This window comes from Pseudophryne corroboree, chromosome 5 (assembly GCF_028390025.1).
Source record: "Pseudophryne corroboree isolate aPseCor3 chromosome 5, aPseCor3.hap2, whole genome shotgun sequence".
In the NCBI taxonomy this organism is placed as follows: Eukaryota; Metazoa; Chordata; class Amphibia; order Anura; family Myobatrachidae; genus Pseudophryne; species Pseudophryne corroboree.
In genome coordinates this window covers 470,889,294-470,908,578 of record NC_086448.1, presented here as the reverse complement: position 1 = coordinate 470,908,578, position 19,285 = coordinate 470,889,294, and the positions used below count along the sequence as shown (strand labels likewise).

Below are 19,285 nucleotides of genomic sequence, written 5' to 3'. Positions count from 1 at the left end.
TTGTCTTTTATGCTGCAAAATTCAGGGGTGCTGTGAAAATGCAGGGGTGCTGGTTCTGTCCTGTATGCTGTAAAACATACAGGGGTGTTGTAAAGGTACACTGGCCCTGTCTTGTATGCTGTAAAATGACAGGGGTATTGTTAAAATACAAGGGTGATGGCCCTGTCCTGTATGCTGTAAAATACAGGGGTGCTGTGAAAATACAGGGGTGCTGGTTCTGTCCTTTATGCTGTAAAACATACAGGGGTGTTGTAAAGGTACGTTGGCCCTGTCTTGTATACTGTAAAATTACAGGCATGCTGTGAAAATAAATGTGCACTGGCCCTGTATTGTATGCTGTAAAATTATAGTGGTGCTGTGAAAATAAAGGTACACTGACCCTGTCCTGTATGCTGTAAAAATACAGGGGTGTTGTTAAAATCAATGTACACTGGCCCTGTCCTGTATGCTGTAAAATAAATAACAGGGTTTTGTTAAAATACTGTGGTGCTGACCCTGTCCTGTATGTTGTAAAAATACACGGGTGATGGTTCTGTCCTGTATGCTTTAAAAAATACAGAGGTGTTGTAAAGGTACACTGGCCCTGTATTGTACGCTGTAAAATTATAGTGGTGCTGTGAAAATAAAGGTACACTGACCCTGCCCTGTATGCTGTAAAAATACAGGGGTGTTGTTAAAATTAATGTACACTGGCCCTGTCCTGTATGCTGTAAAATAAATAACAGGGTTTTGTTAAAATACTGGGGTGCTGGCCCTGTCCTGTATGCTGTAAAAATACAGGGGTGATGGTTCTGTCCTGTATGCTTTAAAAAATACAGCGGTGTTGTAAAGGTACACTGGCCCTGTCTTGTATGCTGTAAAAATACAAGGGTGCTGTGAAAATAAAGGCACACTGGCCCTCTCCTGTATGCTGCAAAATACAGGGGTTCTGTTGTTAAAATTAAGATACACTGTTTCTGTCCTTTATGTTATAAAATAAATTACAGGGGTGTTGTCTGCTAAAGCCAATGCCCAATGTCATAGGGAGCATGTAAAATCCAAGAAGCAAAAATTAATAACCAAAAAAATGATCTGATGAGAAATGTAAAATTGGCAATATGCCATTCACAACACGAAGTGGGAAGGAAAGGCTAAGGCCTTGACCTATTTTCATGACTGGTGGTTCAGCTTCCCATGAAGATAGAAGTCCTACTCCCTCATGAAAAATATTGAAAAATAAGATTGTTAAAGCACAGGAAAAAATTAACTGTGCGTTCAAAGACATCAAAAAACCCCAAGCAGAGTCCAAGTGTGTCCTCGGTTGCAATGTCTAGACCTGACCTTCCCAAGACTGTATGGGAAGAGGAGGATCCTACCAGCATTTGCACACCCTCTGCAAGTTCTGAGAGGAGCACCGCCAGTCCAGTTGCTGATATTGAGATTAAGGATGTCACTGTAAAAGTACACCAGGATGAGGAGGATATTGGTGTAGCTGGCGCTGAGGAGGAAGTTGACGATGAGGATTCTGATGGTGATGTGGTTTGTTTGAATAAGGCACCACTGGAGACAGTTGTTTTCCATGGAATGAAAAAGCCCTTTTTCATGCCTGGGCAAAATATCCAAAAAGACAACTTTTTGGTGTGGAATTATTTCTCCACAAATCCGGACAGCAGGTGTCAAGCCATGTGTTATCTTTGTCAATCTATAATAAGTAGGGATTAGGACATTGACCACCTAGGAACATGTTATGCATCACCTGCAGTGCATTCATCATGTCAGTGTCAAGTTCAGAAATTTTAGGTAATAGCGTAAGCAGTCCACTGACACTTAAATACCTTCTTTCTGTTGTATCCAAGCTCTTACAATCCACACCACCAACTCCCTCAACATCAATTTCCTCCTCAGTCAGAAATGGAAGTAGTCCTGCAGGCCATGTCAATGGCATGACTGATGAGTCCTCTCCTATCTGGGATTCCTCCATAGGATCCTTGTGTGGTACGCCTACTGCTGCAACTGCTGTTGTTGTTGCTGCTGGGGTTTGATTGTCATCCCAGAGAGGAAGTCAGAAAACCACTTGTACTGCTCTAACTAAGCAATTGACTGTCCAACAGTCCTTTACAAGGAAGATAAAATACAAAAGCAGTCACCCTGTTGCAAAGTGGATTGCTGAGGCCATAACAACTATGCTGGTGTTAGACGTGCATCCGGTAACCGCCATTAGTGCAGTGGGATTTAGACAGTTGATTACCAAATCCCATCTAGATTTCACTTCACTATGCAAGCGATACGCAGACTTTACAGGAACAGTAAGAAAAGTGTCCTCAGTGTCCTCAAAAATATGGTCCACTTAACCACTGACATGTGGACAAGTAAAGCAGGACAAACTAAGGACTACATGACTCTGACAGCACATTAGGTAGATGTATTGCCTTCTGCAGCAACAACAGCAGCGGCACCAGCAGCAGTATCTCCCAAATGCCAACGTATTCCTAGGCAGGCTAAGATGTGTATCACCGGTTTCCATAAGATGCATACCTCTGACAACCTATTACAGAAACTGGGGAACATCATCGCACAATGGCTTAAGCTCTCATGGGGATTTGTGATATTTGGCAATGCCACCAATATTGTGTGTGCACTACATCTGGGCAAATTCCAGCACGTCTCATGTTTTGCACACAAAATTACAGTAATTTAGTGGTGCAGAATTTTTTGAAAAATGACAGGGGCATGCAGGAGATGCTCTCGGTGGCCCGAAAAATTTCGGCAGTGATCCGCTTTGTAACCTTTGCGCACCTGCACATTGCAGTGCATACGCCTGTGCAGTTTAGACCACTGTATGAAAACTCAGCCTAGCAATCAGGTCTGAATTAGCCCCAATATTAGGACACAACATTAAGCATACTATTAAGAACAGTATATGGCATGAATTTCCATACAAGTAGACCCCTGCAGTGATTTAACCCTCAGTCAGGCGCAGGTGGACTGAAAGGCGCTGCAAAGCTGTTCTCGCTCCCCTCTCCGCCCCAAGGGGGTGCAGGGGCCTGTCTCTCCTAGTACCTTCCTATCTCTAAGTGCTGTAAAAAAAACCCTAGTCAGTTTTCCTGCCACCTGCGTGGAGTGCAGTAGTGACCCTCCTGGCCTCTCAGGCACACTGCGCCCAAACTCCACCGACTTTTGAAGGTTTGTTTTTCCTTTTATTTTCACCTATTATTTATTTTGATCATTTTATGAATGAAGATTACAAAGGTTGTGGATATTTTGTGGAAATATGTAGGTTCGTCCAGGGTGGCCTCTCAGGCACACTGCGCCCAGATTTATACTCATGTTCGTGTTTTCTCTTTTTTTCTTCAGATTTTCTGCTGAAATGGCCCATAAAACCTACGATTTCTCTCTTTGTACATCCTAATTAAGGTCACTGATCACTTTAAGAGCATTAGAATTTAGTTAATTAGATGCTAATGATGATTTTCTAACAGACGCCTGTCAGCGCACAGCGCCTGAACCCGGGAGTCCCAGAGGTGCGCTTGACAGAGGGTTAAATATAACAGCTACTGTACCTTCCTAAAGAAGCCAGTTACAGCGCCATTGTCTTCAACAGTTCTAAGCATCTTCTGTTAGATATTGGAGTAGGTCCCCTGACAAACAGTGGTGAATAATATCATTTGTATTCAAGTAATTTAATAGTGAAATATACACTAAGCTTCATCTAGACCCATTAAACCTGTAGTGTACAACTAGTTTATTGAATTGTAAGAACAATAGGACATTTACACATACAGTATGCACCCAGATTTAAACATTTTAATCTTAACTAGATTAGAATAATGCATTCACCAGATGTTTTTCTGATTTTGGATTTAATGTGCTAAGCATTGGATTGGCTTTTTAGATGGATTCCCAGTAGGTTTGCAGTGCACTGATTTACTAAAGCCAGATCAGTTAGGAATCAGCTAATAATGCAGACTTTACAACACAATAGTACGTTGACGCAGTTATCATTTTTTTTAGTTAGACAATTAGAAGATGCAGCATAATTATAACCTACCACAAAACCAGCAGCAAGCTCACCAAATAATAAACCTGCCTCTGGCATGAGAGTTTATGTGAAACACTGCACAGATCACTAAGATCTCTCTGGCTTCATTTTTGTAATAATCTTTAAATGTTGTTATATGTCACACAGCAGGGCCAGATTAAGGGAGGGGCAATAGGGTTGGTTAACCCAGGGTCCCTTACCATAATGTCAACCATCCCAAACACAAACCTGTTTTTTACAACATGACATGATCATCGGACACCTTGACAAGTTGGCAGGGAATTTCAGGTGCTATGTACCCTTTAGATACAGAAATCTAATCACGCTATGCACCTCAATGTTTGATTATGTTTATACAAGCCTTCCATCTTGCAACTGATGTGGTGACAGTATCACTAATATGAGGTACAGTCTAGTGGCTGTGAGGGGAAGCAGTGATCTACTGGCTGTGGTCTAGTTGGAAATAAGAATGAAATAGAGAACATTACACATCTGAGAGGTCTTGTTACCTTACTTATTGAACCATCCTAAGAATTTGGTAGGGGTGGTGGTGGTGCCACTTTTTTATATTTCTACTTTAAAGCTATTTAGATAAAGAAAATCCTGATGCATGATACCCCCCGTTTGGTATTGTGCCTCTCCCTGCTGATTGTTGCTTTAGCAGGCAGTAGGTGGAACAGCAACCTCTGTTTCTCTGATTAGGTGGTGTGGTCATTGGCTGTGCCATCATATTCAAGCACTCTACTCCTAGTCCATCACAGATGCAGCTGACTGTTCACATTTAAGAAATGGTTGGCTGCTTCTCTTCCATGTCATTGGCTAGTGCATTGTGTGTTAGTGCTATGGGGCATTAAAAACTGAAAGAGCAATATTATGTTGCTGATTCAGTGTTTTAGATATTCAGTAAAAATTGGCACCCTACACAACCACTTAGGTGTACCCAAAGGTAGGTCAAGCAGTTAGATGTTTTTGTGGTATACTACATAAAAGATTGTAGGTTAGTTAATTGCTAGCTGGCCATGCTGTATGAGTGTATTAACTATAAAATCTCAGACATTAGCACACACTGTAAAGCTTTACTACAAACCAGAAAAGAACAGCATTGATCTATTATCCTTTCTTCAGTTCATGTTAAGGTGGGAGCTTTTGCTTTGTATATAGTATATAGGGCCTAATTCAAGGTTGATTGCAAAACAACTTTTTCCTCTAATTGGAAAAACCATTTGCACTGCAGGTGGGGCCGATATAACATGTGCAGAGAGAGTTAGATTTGAGTGGTATGTGTTCAAACTGAAATCTAAATTGCAGTGTAAAAATAAAGCAGTCAGTATTTACCCTGCACAGAAGCACTATAACCAACCCAAATCTAACTCTCTCTGTACATGTTATATCTGCACCACAAGCAGTGCACATGGTTTTGCAGAGGAAAAATTTTTTTTAAATCAACCTTGAATTAGGCCCATAGTATAGAATGCCTTTGTGTTAAGATCTTAGTGATATACTATATGACTGATTTAGCAACCTGTTTTCAGATGGGATAAGAAATGCAATTTATCAAGCTTTGAGAGAAAATCTAGGAATCACAATTATTTCATGAATGATAACCTAACAAAAATATCTAAAAAATATATATTTTAGTATGAACTATAATTAACACAATTATTTTGTACATTTTTCATAATTTGCAATTTAAATATTATAGATATCTTGTCAAAATGTTGTAATGTTCATATTACTGCAACTAGAGAGGCATTACATTATTTGTAATTAAACTAGTACTGGGTGACCTAAAATGATGCCCTAGACTGGTAACCCTGGAGATAACAAATCAATGTCACCTATATGGTTTAAGCATAGATTTGGTCCCTAGTACTAATCTAGGTAGCAATAAACATTCCACTTACTACCTTGGTGCCAGTAGGTTGTAAGTTGGGATCTTAAAATTAAACTGTTACTCTACATCAGTGGTTCTCAAACTTGGTCTTCAGGACCGCAAAAAGTTAATTTTTTTCCAGGTCATCTGTTTAATATAGTAACACAGTATCTAAGGTTGAAAAATGACAATTTGTCATCAAGTTCAACCTATTTGTGGTCTCCTATGCAGGATTAATTTGGTCTAAATTTTGTCTGATGCTGATGTCAGCCATTGTGTTTTATTCCCTTTTCATAGTAACTATAATGAGTGACTACGCACCATAACCCTGGATATACCTATCCAATAGGAATTTATCTAACCCATTCTTAAAGGTGTTGACTTAGTCCACCATTACAACTCTATCAGGCAGAGAATTCCAAACACGTATTGTCCTTACTGTGAAAAAACCTTTGCGCAACATTGTGCGGAATCTCCTCTCCTCTAACCTAAGCGAGTGTCAACGTGTCCTCTGTGCTGATTTTACTAAAAATAGGTCCTGCGCAAGCTCTGTGTATTGTCCCCTTATATATTTGTAGATGTTGATCATGTCTTCTATTAGTCTTCTCTTTTCCAGTGTAAACATGCCTAGCCTTGCAAGCATTTCCTCGTATTCCAGCGTCTCCATGCCCTTAATTAGTTTGGTTACCCACCTCTGAACCTTTTCTAGCTCCAGAATATCCTTTTTCTAGTATGGTGCCCAAAATTGCACACAGTATTCAAGATGTGGCCTCACTAGTGATTTATATAATGGGAGTATAACACTCTCATCCCTTGCATCAAAATGTGATGGTTGGTAACACACATGTGCAGTTGCAAGGTGGTCTGGAAAAATGTGAACTGTTTGGGGTCTTGAGGACTGAGTTTGAGAAACAATGCTCTACCTCATTGCCCTACTGAGGCTATCTTCATTAGTATTTACAAAGAATCTACAGTATCTCTCCTTGATTTTTGTCTGGCTCATTAACCATTGCTGTCGAAGTAAAAACTGCCACTTACAGTATAATTACTTTTAAGTACTGATTCCAGGGCAGTCAGATTTCTAATAAACTACTCCTAGGATAACAAAAAAGCAGTCAGCTGTGAGGCTTGATTGGGATTAAACTCATGATTTAAAAAAAGGAAACTTTAGTAAGAGAATACCAGTGTTTCATAAAACACTTTTTATAGTTTAAGGACATCTGATCCAAGAGATGTATGGTTGTTTGGTATTTCAAGCTTTAAGTTTGTATAATAACTATGCATGGTTAATTTCTTACTTATTTTTGTTTTTAGATTTTGCATAATGTCAATTTCAGGCTACTGCATTGTACCTTTATGAGTTTTATAAAATTTATAAAACCATAACTCTTAGCAGTATGTAGGTTATTTGTTAAATTAATAATTGCATTTCATTGTTTAAAAAATGGTATAATTATTTTAGAATAACACTTATTTCTAATACTTATTTCTAATCCCAAACCTGTGAATAATCCTGCGATTATTTCAGAATCCACCATATTTGTAAGAACACAAACTGCAATGTTAAATGTTACACACTAGGCATGAATTGACAAAGATTTGTTTCTGATGTTCTAGAAGACTAAAGAATGTAAATACATGCATAAAAAATATTTACTCTTGTATGTTTTTCTTTAGTCCTTTATTTCGATAATATAAGGAAATTACCACTGAAAAATTTAAATTTTCTGTAGCTACTGTTTAATTATGTGCAATAACAATGTATAAACAATTAAAATTTCCACCAAAACTGAAATTAAGCAGAATTATCTTCGAATTCAAATAGATACATATAGCTATGTGTCCATAATTGAAAAAACAAAACTGCAGATAGAGTAAATAAGGGTAAACTATATATTATTAATATATATATATATATATAAAGCAGTTGGCAACGAAATATACGAAGCAGACAGCGGCACTCAGGGTCTTGTGCAAAAGATCAAGTGTATTAAAATCACTCCATTAGCTCCAACGTTTCGGGACGCTCAAGTCCCGTTGTCAAGGTGAGTAACAAAAAAGAAAGAAATAGACATACCTTTATACCAAGAGGAGAGGGAGGAGGGAAGAGCCCCAGGTGCTGGTGTGATCGGCGCCGCCCGGCGGGTTCCGGCGTCTGCCGCTGACGTCATCGAGCGGCGTCCGCCGGAGCCATGGAGACCCGGCGACGCTGACACTCCGGATGACGCGTCGATGTAAACAAAGAGAAGTGTACAGTGCTGGCGACTGGCTCAGTGGTGCGGCCGTGACGGTCGCGCCCCTATAGGATGAATTGGTGCACAGTGTATGAGGAATGTGAAACAAAACGGTGTGTGTTACTAAATAAAATGCTGACGTGGAAGGGATGGAGGATGGGAATAAACATAAGACAGCGGAGATAGAGTGAAAGAGCCGTAGGAGTGCATGTTGATGTTTGAGAATTAGGATGGATGTTAACGTGTCCAAAACTGAGAGGGACCCGGGGGTCGAAAAAAACAAGAAGCGGTGTGTGACTGCTGTGCTCAAGTAGCCATCCCTAGACGTGAAAGATTCAGCAGCATGAATCTGCTGTGCCCAAGTTGTCATCCCCATGGTGGGGTCCGTAAACTGAGCCAGGCCAGTGTGCAGATGAGAAAAGACGGACGTGTGTTATAGGTGCTAAAAAGGGTGGTGGGAATAGCGAGAAGGGGCAGGCAGTCCCTGAATTTGCCCAAGAAGGGTGAGAAGACTGAGGTTAGTGGCACTAGTACAGCACTGTCGTGACTAATATTAACAATGAGTCCACTAGATGGGTTATGGGGGTCAAAAACAAGTTATGCTGCACCGAGGAAAGGTTGGAGTCAGTGTGGATTTAGCAATGTCCCCTTGGTCCTCTTTGAACTCTTTACTTGTGCAGAAAAAGATTCCACGGCATCTGCTCATTCAGTCCTTTCGGGCTGAGTGTATCGAGCTTGTAAATCCACTTTGCCTCAATGCAAAGTAGTTTCCTTTCCCTGTCTCCGCCCCTCAGAGATTTGGGTACATGGTCGATCAAGATGTGTCTGAAGTCGTTGATAGAGTGCTTCTTCTCCGCGTAGTGTCTAGCTACTGGCTGGTCCGAGGGCTTCCCTGACAACGCCTGCTTTATGGCTGACCTATGAAGGGCCATCCTTTCTCTGGCTGTACGGATGGATTTCCCAACGTAGTATAAATTACATGGGCATATTATCAAATATATGATGTACGAGGAGGTACTGGTCAGAGCGTGGTGAATCTTCACTTTGGACTCATTGTGGGGATGTTTAAATGTGGTGCCCGTTATCATGTGCCCACAAGTGGTGCATTTCTGACATTTATAGCACCCGGCCGGTCTGGTCAAAAACCCTTTAGGGCGATCGGACCAGGATTTGAAGCCTGTGATGTCCGTGTGTACCACAATGTCTTTTATGTTGCGGCCTCTGGTGAAGCAGGTCATGGGGCGTCGGTCTTTGAATGTTGGTAGGGATTTGTCGGTTGCAACTATGGGCCATAGTGCTCTTGAGGCCCGAGGAATAACCGGACTAGCAGTGTTGTATCTGGTCACAAAAGGGATGATATTCTTATCCTGAGGTTTGGCCTCGGTCCCCATGAGACTGCTTCTGGGGAGTTGTAGTATTTCGCTCTTGTGCTGCAGAAGTAGATTCCGGTCGTATCCTCGTTGTAAAAACTTGTCTACTAGTGGCGTCAGGCTCCCACCCGGATGGTGATCCAGGCTGTAGAGGAATGCCCTCGGCACGAGGGGAGCTGTATAGTTTTACAGACGACGACGCCGAGCGGCTACGCTTCACAGAGCAACTTGACTATTCCGAAAAAACTGGATCGGCCGCGGACATTTACCATCAACTGCTAAAACTCAAACGTCGAGAGATTGACTTTCTCCTGCACGGGATCTCCCTCTCAGATTATCATAGGGAGAAGATGATACCCAGAGGTTTCAGGGTTCGTAATGTCCCGACAATCGGCCGTTTCAGTCCGGAATTTTGCAGAAAATGGATAGGAATCCTGAACAAATGCAGTCTGGACGTGATGCTCCTTGTGGTCGAAGAGGCGGGCAAAGAACTATCCATTACCCGTGATAAAATCAAACGTATGGAAACTGAACATCTACACAGCCTACAGGACGACACACAGCACGAATGGCTGACCAAACTACAGGTCCAATGCGACAATTACCGCAGGGACCTTATCAAATTCAAAAGAAACAAGCACCAGATAGTCAAGGATGACTATGACTCGAACCGAGTCTATCGGTGGCTTATGGGAGGGGAACCAGGGGAGCATAAACCATACAACGCACGAGCCAGGCACAGTTGGCGCAAAAGGAGGGAAGCGCAGAGCCTCCAGTCAGCTACGTACAACAGTGACAATGACACCATCCCACAGGACAGCGAAGGCTCCTCAGCTACACCACGTGTCCCTTTAGGGACCCCTATAACACCAGCTTCCGAAAAAGAAAAAGGCAGACGAGGACGCCCACCCGCAGGGGCGGGCAATGCACGAGGAACCAGAGGGTCCTCAACAAGAAAAAATCGGTAATCTACAACCTTTCCGACAGGGCCCTCACCGTGCACGAAATGGCAATACTGGAGAAAGGCCTGTCTTTTGTCCCCACCACTAAATTTGAGGATTTTGCATGGCAAGTTGACTCCCATCGGTTTGCAAGAAAACTAAGGCTACAGGAATTCTTTCAAGCTCACCACACCACTGCTCCACCCTCGACTCAAGCTATTGAAGTCAGGGAGTTCGTGAGGTCTCAAACTTTATCGTCATTTGACCCCCCGTCCACTAATCCATCAATTAAAACATTCATCCGCCTGATGGATGAATCGGTCTCCAAGTACCAAAAAGCTTGTCCGAGAATTAACTACAACCTGTCTCGGGCAGAACTCAAAGCCCTCAAAGATCTGGGGTCCTACAAGGACATTATCATCCGCCCCGCCGACAAGGGGGGCGGTATAGTGATAGTTAACCTGTCCGACTATTTAACAGAAGTGCAACGCCAACTGTCGGACATGTCAGTATATGAGGAACTACCGCATGACCCCACCGACGCTTATAAACATGAGCTCGACGGCATTTTGAGTAAGGCCTGCATTGATGGACTGATTGGCCCTGATTTACAGAAGGCACTCACCAAGGACTTCCCGGTAGTCCCATTATTTTTCACAGTTCCAAAAATTCATAAAAACTTGGAGCGTCCACCGGGGCGTCCGATAATCTCAGCCCCAGAGATTCCATTTATCAACCAGTCTCTATTCTGTTAGATAAAATTCTACAACCGTTGGTAGTAAGGCAAAAATATTTCATCAAAGACACTACCTGCTTTTTGCAGTTACTGGCATCTATTCCAACGGTCCCTTAAGATACAATTCTATGTGTGATCGACGTCAACAGCCTTTACACCAGCATCCCCCATGCAGAGGGCTTGGTGACTATGAAGGAATTCCTGAGGTCTGAAGCAATGGATGCATTGGATCACTCTTTGTTCATGCAGTTACTTGAGTTGACCCTCACTAGAAATTTCTTCTTGTTTGACAGGCGTTTCTTCAAACAGAAGACAGGGTGTGCGATGGGGAGCAGTGTCTCCCCTTCCTTCGCTAATGTCTATATGTTTAGCGAAGAACAGACGGTCTTCTTCCAGGACTCCTCAACAGCCAGCTATATCCTCCTATATGCTCGGTACATAGACGACCTGTTCCTGCTCTGGACCGGCCCACAGGAAGCCTTTGTACAATTGATGACCACGGCCAACGCACGCGACTCCCCGATTAAGTATACCTTTCAAACCAGCAAGGAGAGTATCAACTATCTGGACGTTTGCATATCAATCGAGGACGGGAGCCTCACTACGGGACTTTATGTCAAACCAACGGATCAAAATACCATCTTGAGGGCCAATAGCCACCATCCAAAGGGCCTCATCAGGGGACTTCCACGGTCCCAAATGATCCGAGTCTCCAGGATTACCAGTGACAGATCCACTCTGGAAGGCGAATTGGACAAACTAGTAGACAAGTTTTTACAACGAGGATATGACCGTAATCTACTTCTGCAGCACAAGAGCGAAATACTACAACTCCCCAGAAGCAGTCTCATGGGGACCGAGGCCAAACCTCAGGATAAGAATATCATCCCTTTTGTGACCAGATACAACACTGCTAGTCCGGTTATTCCTCGGGCCTCAAGAGCACTATGGCCCATAGTTGCAACCGACAAATCCCTACCAACATTCAAAGACCGACGCCCCATGACCTGCTTCACCAGAGGCCGCAACATAAAAGACATTGTGGTACACACGGACGTCACAGGCTTCAAATCCTGGTCCGATCACCCTAAAGGGTTTTTGACCAGACCGGCCGGGTGCTATAAATGTCCGAAATGCACCACTTGTGGGCACATGATAACGGGCACCACATTTAAACATCCCCACAATGAGTCCAAAGTGAAGATTCACCACGCTCTGACCTGTACCTCCTCGTACATCATATATTTGATAATATGCCCATGTAATTTATACTACGTTGGGAAATCCATCCGTACAGCCAGAGAAAGGATGGCCCTTCATAGGTCAGCCATAAAGCAGGCGTTGTCAGGGAAGCCCTCGGACCAGCCAGTAGCTAGACACTAGGCGGAGAAGAAGCACTCTATCAACGACTTCAGACACATCTTGATCGACCATGTACCCAAATCTCTGAGGGGCGGAGACAGGGAAAGGAAACTACTTTGCATTGAGGCAAAGTGGATTTACAAGCTCGATACACTCAGCCCGAAAGGACTGAATGAGCAGATGCCGTGGAATCTTTTTCTGCACAAGTAAAGAGTTCAAAGAGGACCAAGGGGACATTGCTAAATCTACACTGACTCCAACCTTTCCTCGGTGCAGCATAACTTGTTTTTGACCCCCATAACCCATCTAGTGGACTCATTGTTAATATTAGTCACGACAGTGCTGTACTAGTGCCACTAACCTCAGTCTTCTCACCCTTCTTGGGCAAATTCAGGGACTGCCTGCCCCTTCTCGCTATTCCCACCACCCTTTTTAGCACCTATAACACACGTCCGTCTTTTCTCCTCTGCACACTGGCCTGGCTCAGTTTACGGACCCCACCATGGGGATGACAACTTGGGCACAGCAGATTCATGCTGCTGAATCTTTCACGTCTAGGGATGGCTACTTGAGCACAGCAGTCACACACCGCTTCTTGTTTTTTTCGACCCCCGGGTCCCTCTCAGTATTGGACACGTTAACATCCATCCTAATTCTCAAACATCAACATGCACTCCTACGGCTCTTTCACTCTATCTCCGCTGTCTTATGTTTATTCCCATCCTCCATCCCTTCCACGTCAGCATTTTATTTAGTAACACACACCGTTTTGTTTCACATTCCTCATACACTGTGCACCAATTCATCCTATAGGGGCGCGACCGTCACGGCCCCACCACTGAGCCAGTCGCCAGCACTGTACACTTCTCTTTGTTTACATCGACGCGTCATCCGGAGTGTCAGCGTCGCCGGGTCTCCATGGCTCCGGCGGACGCCGCTCGATGACGTCAGCGGCAGACGCCGGAACCCGCCGGGCGGCGCCGATCACACCAGCACCTGGGGCTCTTCCCTCCTCCCTCTCCTCTTGGTATAAAGGTATGTCTATTTCTTTCTTTTTTGAAACTCACCTTGACAACGGGACTTGCGCGTCCCGAAACGTTGGAGCTAATGGAGTGATTTTAATACACTTGATCTTTTGCACAAGACCCTGAGTGCCGCTGTCTGCTTCGTATATTTCATTGCCAACTGCTTTACCTTACTTCATCAGAGGGCACCTGGGCACACCTGCGTGACCTAGAGGGAGTGCCGGTCCATCCACCAAAACTTATATATATATATATATATATATATATATACTCACAAGCTTGTGTCAGCACTCTCCAAACACATGATTACTGTCCCAGGTGCCCTCCTAGATACCTGTAGTGCAAAAGGTCCAACATAGCAAACATGGAGGCGGCACTCAGTGTAAAGTCCATGCAAAGGCAGGTTAATGCAATGTTTTGAAGTATTTTATTTCACTTCTTCATAAGTTCTCTGGTCTCGACCTGATGAAGAAGTGAAATAAAATACTTAAAAATGTGGCATTAACCTGCCTTTGCATAGACTTTAAACTGAGTGCCGCCTCCAAAGCCTGTGGCACCGGGTATCCGATGTCGGAATTTGCCCGCTAGTTGGGATTCCGGTGTTGGCATTGTGACGTCCGAGATCCTGACTAACAGAATGGTTTCCGCTTCCTCTCTCTCTCTATATATATATAATATAAATATATATATAAATATATATATATATATATATATATATTTACTAAGAAAACTTTGCATAAAACAATAGGACTGGTATTAGAGGAAAATGTATTTTTAAGTGAAGATATGTATTTTTAATAATATACAGGAATTCTTTGGTTTTGAAATGTATTCTATTTAGATACTTTTTTTAAGTCTTATAGTATAGATGGATTGGTGAAAAAAATACATAATATATTAGTATTAAATGTAAAACTTGTAGAAAAAAGTGTCACCTAATATGGTTTCAATTCATTTGAATTTGTTTTTTTCTGCATTATAGCAAATTTTTCTGAAAAAGTATACCCTTTAGCACAGTGTTCAAATAATTAGTTTTGAAGTAGCATAAGGTAAATTTACACATATATTCATTAATTTGCTGGTTTTGCTTCTTTTAGGATTGTATTTCATTTTCTGTTTGGAGCACCATAAGAATTTTTTTCTGGATTTGTAATGACATGTGGCCTGGTGTTGTTGCTAATTGAGACGGTGCAAAAAAATCTCTCCTTGATCCTGATGGCAGCATGTTGACAATAAAACAATGCATGGACGCCCACCGTATTAAAAAAGTAACACTTAGCAGGACAGGCTGATATCAGGGAATACACTAAATCTAACTCTCTTTGCACATGTTACATCTGCCTCTTCTGCAGTGCACATGGTTTTTCCCATTAGAGAAACATTTTGCTGCTGCGATCAGTTCTGAATTAGTCCCTAAATCAGGTGAAAGGTTAGACACCAACAAATGTTCTCTAAACTATACATTTTATTAAATGCTTTCAAAGCTGGTTTAGATATTTTGTGCAGAATCTTCCTTTTCCTCTGCTGATTATTCTCATCTTTAATACCAGTAGTTGGGGCACTAACTTTTAATACTTGGTAATATTTTTATTATTTGCTAAATTCAATTAAATATATAAAATTAATCTTAAATGTATATTTTTCTTTTCACTAGGTTATTCATACTATCACAGCTATTGATAAAGATGACACTGCAAATGGACAAAGATTTTATTTTTCACTTCAAGAGGGTCAAGCACAAAATCCAAACTTTACTATAAGGAATAATGAAGGTATATTTACTGTCATTTAAAATAGCTGATCAGCTATATATATGCTAAGGAAGAAAAGCCAATCAGAGCCAAAGTGTTATGTTGCAGTTTCAGGTGCTAAAATGTAATGCTGTTGCAAACTCACAGCAGTTTCCTATACCTCTATCTGGCCTCTTGGCACTAGATTTACAAACCTACTGTTTTTTTAAAGTCACTGATGATTGGCAGCTTTGACAGATGGATTTAAAAGAGCAAGATAAATATTTGCTAAACCAGCCTGGTCAGTGACGTAACTTCATTTCAGTCACCCAGAGGCTAGATAGATTTTGGGCTCATGCCAACTCTTAAAAAATAATGACATACCCATTACATTCTTATAACAATGATTGGTTTCATATGACTGAGTACTCTCCATCCAGTTACAGGCTATTTTCCACTATACTGTAACCACTCACATTTGCCCATGGCTGCAGATCCATGCAACGTTAGACTGGTAATTTAGCAAATGTGCAGAGTAAAATCTCAGCCAATGACGAGTGTCAAGTAGTGTAAAAATCACTCATTCCATCTGCAATCTTTGTGAGCACCAGGCAATACAGAGTGCACTTCAATGACCACCAGATAACATTAATAGCAATTTTGTGAACACCAGACAATACTGAGAGGATTTTAGTAATTGTCTAATACCACTAAAAGCATTTTTTGTGAACACCAGACCATACAGAGAGCATTTTAGTAGCCACCATATAATACAGATAACAACGCAAAGATCGTCATAAAATATAGAGATCCTTATACATGATATAATGTTAAGAGTGTGTAGTGACACCCATATAATACAGAGTGTCAGAGTGACCATCATATTATACAGAGAATGTTGCAGCCTAATACAGAACTGCCTGCCCACACACCCACCCACTCTGTGTCCAGAAGTTCCACCTATGGTTTACACAAATATATAGATTTGCACAAACACACATATACAGTTACTCAGATACATATATGCAGACATATATATATATATATATATATATACAGCGACATAGACAGAGTATATACAGTAAGACAGACACATATACTTTATACACAGACACATACAGCACATAGTTACACAGACACATATATGCACAGACACAGAGTGCATAGTTACAGAGACACATTAATGCATGGACTCATACAGCACATAGTTACACAGACACATATATACACAGACACATATATACAGACACTTATATGCACAGACACAGAGTTATCCAGACACATATGTACACGGACACATATACACAAAACACGTACAGTACATAGTTACACAGACACATATATACATGAACACATACAGCGCATAGTTACTCAGAGACATATATGCACAGGCACATATAAACACAGACACATATATGCATAGACACATAGATATACAGACACATATGTGCACAGACACATATATACACCGACACATACAGTACATAATTACACAAACACATATATGCACAGTCACATACAGTACATAGTTACACAGATACATATATGCATGGGCACTTACAGCACATAGTTACAAAGACACATATATGCACAGACACATATTTACACAGACATATACAGTACAGTTACACAAACACATATATACATGGACACATATATACATATACAATACATATATACACAGAAACATATATTTAAAGACACATACAGTACAGTGTATACCTACACAGACACATACAGTATACACAGATATAGATATAGATATATATACACACAGAAACACACACAGTACATACCTTCATCTCCTCATCCTTTCTGGTCAACATGAAATGTCCCTTGAAGAGGCCTGGGACAAATGGCCTAAGAGTTCCCCTTTCTGCTCAACAAGCAGCTGCATTCTCCTTGTCTGGGAGATGGAGCTTCTGCCTGGCCAGCTGTGAGGGGAGGTTAGAGCATCAGAAGCTAGGAGGAGGTAGAGCAGAGCTTGCTGATTGCATACAACATGATGGGACAGGAGCAGCATTCAAATAGTGGCAGCTGTGACTAAAACCTGCGGCAGCCACAGGCAACAGGTGCTGCAGTGATCTGGGCTGGAAGCTGTCTAAAACAATGTAGTAGAGGTGCCCCATTCAGGGCTGGAGCACGGTGGCAAATTACTCCATTGTCTCTGGCAGATCCGCCACTGAGCCTGGTTTAGTACAGTATATATTTCTGATACAACTTTAAATCCATGAGCCAAAGTAGTAAATAATTGATGGCTTTGAAAAACTGCATATTAGTAAATCTAAAACCATGAGGTCTGATAGAGGTATTGGAAACTGTCAGTTTTCAGTAGAATATAACACTGGGATTCAACACCACAAACTGCAACATAACACTTGGGCTCTTTACCAGAATAATGTTTAATATACTGTAGTTTCTTTAATTGTGGGTTTTTACTTGGGCCTGCAGTATTGCTCTAGCATAAGTATGTTACTTGGGCCTGCAGTATTGCTCTAGCATATGTATGTTACATTGGATTTAAAAAAGTTTCATAATATGGTGTTGGAAATTTATTTATCAATTTATAGGAGCTGTAAACAAATAAAGAAGCTCTAATATTTGTTCTCACATAGTATTACAGTTCACTAAAAATTGGTCTCTTAGAATTTAATATTTATTAGTAGTTCTTAATTTGAAATAATATAGAGTGAAACACATAAATACTGTAACTAAAATAACATACTGTATGATATACACTAAGAGGACATAATAATTATATTTAAACCTTAAGACTATAGGGTATAGATTTCCTAAAGTTTCTACAATGAAAAGTGGTGGTGTTGCCCATTGCAACCAATCAAAGTTTTAAGATACAATATGGATATGACAGATAAAATATTATTGGTTGCTATGGGCAACACCACCACTCTTAATTTTTAGGAGCTGTGGAAAATATACCCCTATGGCTGTGTTCATGTGTGTTCTAGAACAAATTAAGCTTTTATTGTTATAAATACTATAATACCTGCAAAACAACATATTCCGGGTATTCTAGATAGACAGTTCTATTGTGAAATTTTAGACAACACAAATCACCTTCTGTTATATCATAAAAAAAGTTTTTACTTTTGAGGAGCAGGTTGTTGTTGATGATGATGATAATTCTTATTATTCATTGGAGTATCAGAAAGCATCAGAGCATGACATACTCTTGAAACACAAAATAAGTTAAAGATCTGTCTGTTCTTTGGGACAAACTTCTACAAATGAATATATGATTATATTAATGTAAATGCAAGTGCTCTATAGAGCATCAAGAAAAAGTTTTAAAAAAGTGAATAATAATTAATTACATTTTTGTTTATGACTAGATAACACAGCCAGTATTTTAACACGACGCAGAAGATTTAGTAGAACTTCTCAAGATCTTTATTATCTTCCAATTGTTGTTGCTGATGGAGGTAGCCCATCTTTAAGCAGTACCAGCACCCTCACTATTAGAGTATGTTCTTGTGAAAGAGATGGCCAAGTACGGACGTGTCATGCTGAAGCTTTTCTCTCATCTGCTGGACTTAGCACTGGAGCATTAATTGCAATTCTGCTTTGTGTTGTCATTCTACTTGGTGAGTATTAATTCAACCAGTGCATCCAAAGTAGACCTATATTTAGTAAGTATTATTAGCCTTAAGATGAATTTACTTGGAAAATAGACTTAGCACCATATGTTCAAATATATTAAACTGAATAAAGCAAATGTTACATATTTCTTAATTAAGCTTAGAACATCTGGGCAGTGCTTATATTAATTGCACTAACTTAATCAAATATTATATAATGAATATTAATACAGTAAAGGCGAAAGATGAAAATGTGTAAAAAAGATTTTGTATTTATTTTAATGTCAAATTATTGCCAGTGACAGATTTTATTTCTAAACTGCAAAGAAATGCTCATTAGTGTGCTTGTCTATCTTGAGAAAGAATAGTCCAACTATTAGTTGAAAACACTGTGAGA

The 19,285-nt window shown here is 40.9% G+C and overlaps 1 protein-coding gene across 2 annotated transcripts in view; it reads left to right on the top strand.

Annotated features, from left to right (window-relative positions):
* CDH18 (cadherin 18) overlaps window positions 1-19,285 on the top strand; it is a 947,256-nt gene that overhangs the window by 918,067 nt on the left and 9,904 nt on the right. For both annotated transcript variants that reach the window (XM_063922963.1, XM_063922961.1), the window contains exons 10-11: window positions 15,214-15,331; window positions 18,643-18,894. In XM_063922963.1, the coding sequence (XP_063779033.1) occupies window positions 15,214-15,331; window positions 18,643-18,894 (370 nt within the window). The remainder of the gene's footprint in view (window positions 1-15,213; window positions 15,332-18,642; window positions 18,895-19,285) is intronic.